The following is a 3,186-nucleotide window of genomic DNA, read 5'->3' as shown; positions in this document are numbered from 1 at the left end:
TATATATATATATATATGTACATAGAATGTTATTAACTTAATATTACTTTAAGAGTAGATTCCTCAGATCATTTTGAGACGAAAATCTTAATACCAAATATCAGACTATAACTAATAATTTTGAAATTATACATTTAAAGTTAGTAAATCATATCGTCTAAAGTTTACACATCCAGGCATAGTTGGCATTTTGCTTATAATTCAAAAACTATTACAACCTCGATATGATATTAAGATTTTCAAAATCTCAGGAATCTATTCTTAAGAGTTGTTACGGTCTTTATGGGACACTCCATATATACAGGGTGTTCGGAAAATCGCCTGCAATACTTCAAGAGGTAATTTGGGACTTAAAAAGAAAGAAAAAAAGCTATATAAACATAGGTCATATAAGAAATAAACCGTTTCCGAGTTATAACCACTTTAATGTTAAAAAAAATTGTAATTTGTTTTATAGTGTTTTAATTTAAATGACTATATTTCGGACTATTTTGGCATTACTCAGGATGCGTCACGTGGAGACATAGTCCGTTTGACATCTCTCTAATAAAGTAAAAAAAATTTTTAAATAAAGAAATAAAAAAAGAGGAATGCTAAGCAGACTATGCCTTCATATGCTGCATCCTGAGTAACGTAAAAAAAAATAATTCGAAACGTAGTTATTTATGAATTAAGTATAAAACACTATGAAATAAATCACGATTGTGATTATAAAAAATAAATTACAATTTTTTAAACATGAAAGTGATTATAACTCGGAAATGACTTATATTCGGACCTATGTTTATATAGCTTTTTTTTCTTCTTTTTGAGTCCCAAATTATCTCCCAAAGTATTGCAGGCGATTTTTCAAATACCTTGTATAATCACAAATATAATTTATCCTCTACTACAAAGATAAAGCTATAACTTCTGTATATAAATAATATTGAAAGATGAAAATATATACAATTAATAATTTTTGATCAATTCTTTGTTTAGTCTGTCCACGAATTAACAGGAAAGGCAAATTCTTTATTAGATATTACAAAAACAAATAACAAATAGGGCTTTTTCGATAAACAATAAGAAATGATTATGATATCTCATAATAAACATTGATTCTCTTTTCTAAGTGACCCACTTGCGATTACAGAGCCTATGCTTTCTCCGAAATGGAAAGCTTGAAATTATTTTCATCCGTTAAATCCGTAATGCATGCTCCATATCTCCATATACGAACGATAAATGTAACATAAACTAAAAATAAAAAGTCTGAAATGATAAATATAATTTATTTGGTTTTCAAACTAAAAGTCTAAAAATGATAGATCGCCTGTGCACAACGCCGATTAATATTACGAAAAATTATATATTATCGAAATCAAAAATTTAAATAAACTAAGATATTTCTTCATCGACAGATTTCATTTTGTGTAGCGAAGCTACATTAATTCTCAGCCGTAACTGTCAGAATAGAACCATCGCGAATTTTGCAGGTCAATCATGAGATGTAAATGCAAATGCAAATGACGTATTACAAGATAACGGGAAAAAAAGAAAAATTAAAGAATCAGTGAATATTCAAGAGTCACCGATATAATTATTATCCAACACACTGTATGTTTTTGCAATATCATAATTTATATAAGCGCGCCTGTAATTGTAAAATTATGCAATGCAATTAAAATCCCTGCAGAGAAAATCTGACAAGAATATTTAGAAAAAAAATAAATAATATTTATAACTTGTTTGTCATGTTTGTGACATTTCCTGATGAATTTATAACATTTGTGTTGCATTTTTAATCGTCCGCATTTGACGGAGGTACACTCATTTGACAAAATAAATTTTATTTATTTCGTGCACCTCCAAATGTGGAATAAAATGAGTGCACCTCCAAATGTGGAATAAAAATTACATTCTGGCATTAAATATATATCGAGATTTCGATTTAAAAAAAAAAACAAGATCTAAAAAGATGTGCAATATGTTTTATAAAAAAGTATAACAATATTAGAAACATCGCTTTATGAATACTTAACCGAATACGTAAACAAATTTTTAAACAAACAATAATGCTCGTAACAATATTTTATTATATTAATAATATTAAAGATTCAAAATAAGTACAGTATTTTTACCTTTCTACGTATATATATTTGTAACGTAATGTATATTTGACTAAACAATATAGACGTAAATATAAACAAAAGAGATAGATATGTATGTGTACGAACCAGTGAGTACGGCGCCGACAAGCATGAAAAGAGTGCCAAACGCTGGAAGGGCAATCTGGCAATTCGCTGCTATTACCACGCCGGCCACCATCAGACCGCCCTCAATCTTTTCTACCCTCAACCGCGATATGGGAGTCGGGCATTTCAATTTCGCGCCCAGGCCACCACCCAGCATTCCCTCTTCGGCTGCCATGCTGCCGGTTCTGCAACAACAAGCGAAACTAATTACAGCTGTAATAAAGGCTTTCCCTGGCAAAAATTGCACGAATGAGTGATCACCCACTAAACGAGGGACATTCTTCGTAAAATTTTAAGTGTAAACGCATTTGTGCCAACTGTATAATCAGAGAATTAATGAAACGATTGATATTATTAGTAATATATTTATACGAATAATGACTTATAATATAATCATAATACTAGATTTACTCTCTCTCTCTCTCTCTCTCTCTCTCTCTCTCTCTCTCTCTCTATATATATATATACGTGGGTCGTTTGATAAGTTTGGTAAATTTCCATGAAATAGCGCTACAATCCATTTGATGACGCGACATCTCGAAAGATTCACTCTTTGAACCCCTTCAGGCCAAATTTCAGCCAGAAAGGATGCATAGTTCACGTTTGGTAATCATTTGAAGTAGGCTGTCTCAAAGTCTGCAAAATATTCACAATTGACGGCGACAATGACTTCTTCATTTGACGAGAATTTCTTCCCACCGAGCCAAGTTTTTAAGTTTAGGAACAGAAAGAAGTCACACGGGGCCAAATCTGGAGAATAGGGTGGAATCAAAATAGGATGAGGAATCAATTCCTAGCCCAATTCGTAGTTTTGTCATTACAATGGTCGACTTGTGGGACGGCGCGATGTCTTGATGGAAGAGTACTTTTTTGTGCGCCAATCTCGCTTCAAATGACTATCAAACGTAAACTATGCGTTCTTTCTGGCTGAAATTTGGCCTGAAGGGGT

General features: G+C 31.8%; 1 protein-coding gene across 4 annotated transcripts in view; it reads right to left on the bottom strand.

Annotated features, from left to right (window-relative positions):
- LOC108685274 overlaps positions 1 to 3,186 on the bottom strand; it is a 108,085-nt gene that overhangs the window by 31,611 nt on the left and 73,288 nt on the right. For all 4 annotated transcript variants that reach the window (XM_018189990.1, XM_018189991.1, XM_018189992.1 and 1 more), the window contains exon 2: positions 2,220 to 2,422. In XM_018189990.1, the coding sequence (XP_018045479.1) occupies positions 2,220 to 2,422 (203 nt within the window). The remainder of the gene's footprint in view (positions 1 to 2,219; positions 2,423 to 3,186) is intronic.

The sequence above is a fragment of the Atta colombica genome, unplaced genomic scaffold (genome assembly GCF_001594045.1).
Source record: "Atta colombica isolate Treedump-2 unplaced genomic scaffold, Acol1.0 scaffold15, whole genome shotgun sequence".
NCBI classification, from domain to species: domain Eukaryota; kingdom Metazoa; phylum Arthropoda; class Insecta; order Hymenoptera; family Formicidae; genus Atta; species Atta colombica.
Note: the sequence above shows the minus strand (reverse complement) of the source record. Positions and strands in the feature narration are given on the sequence as shown.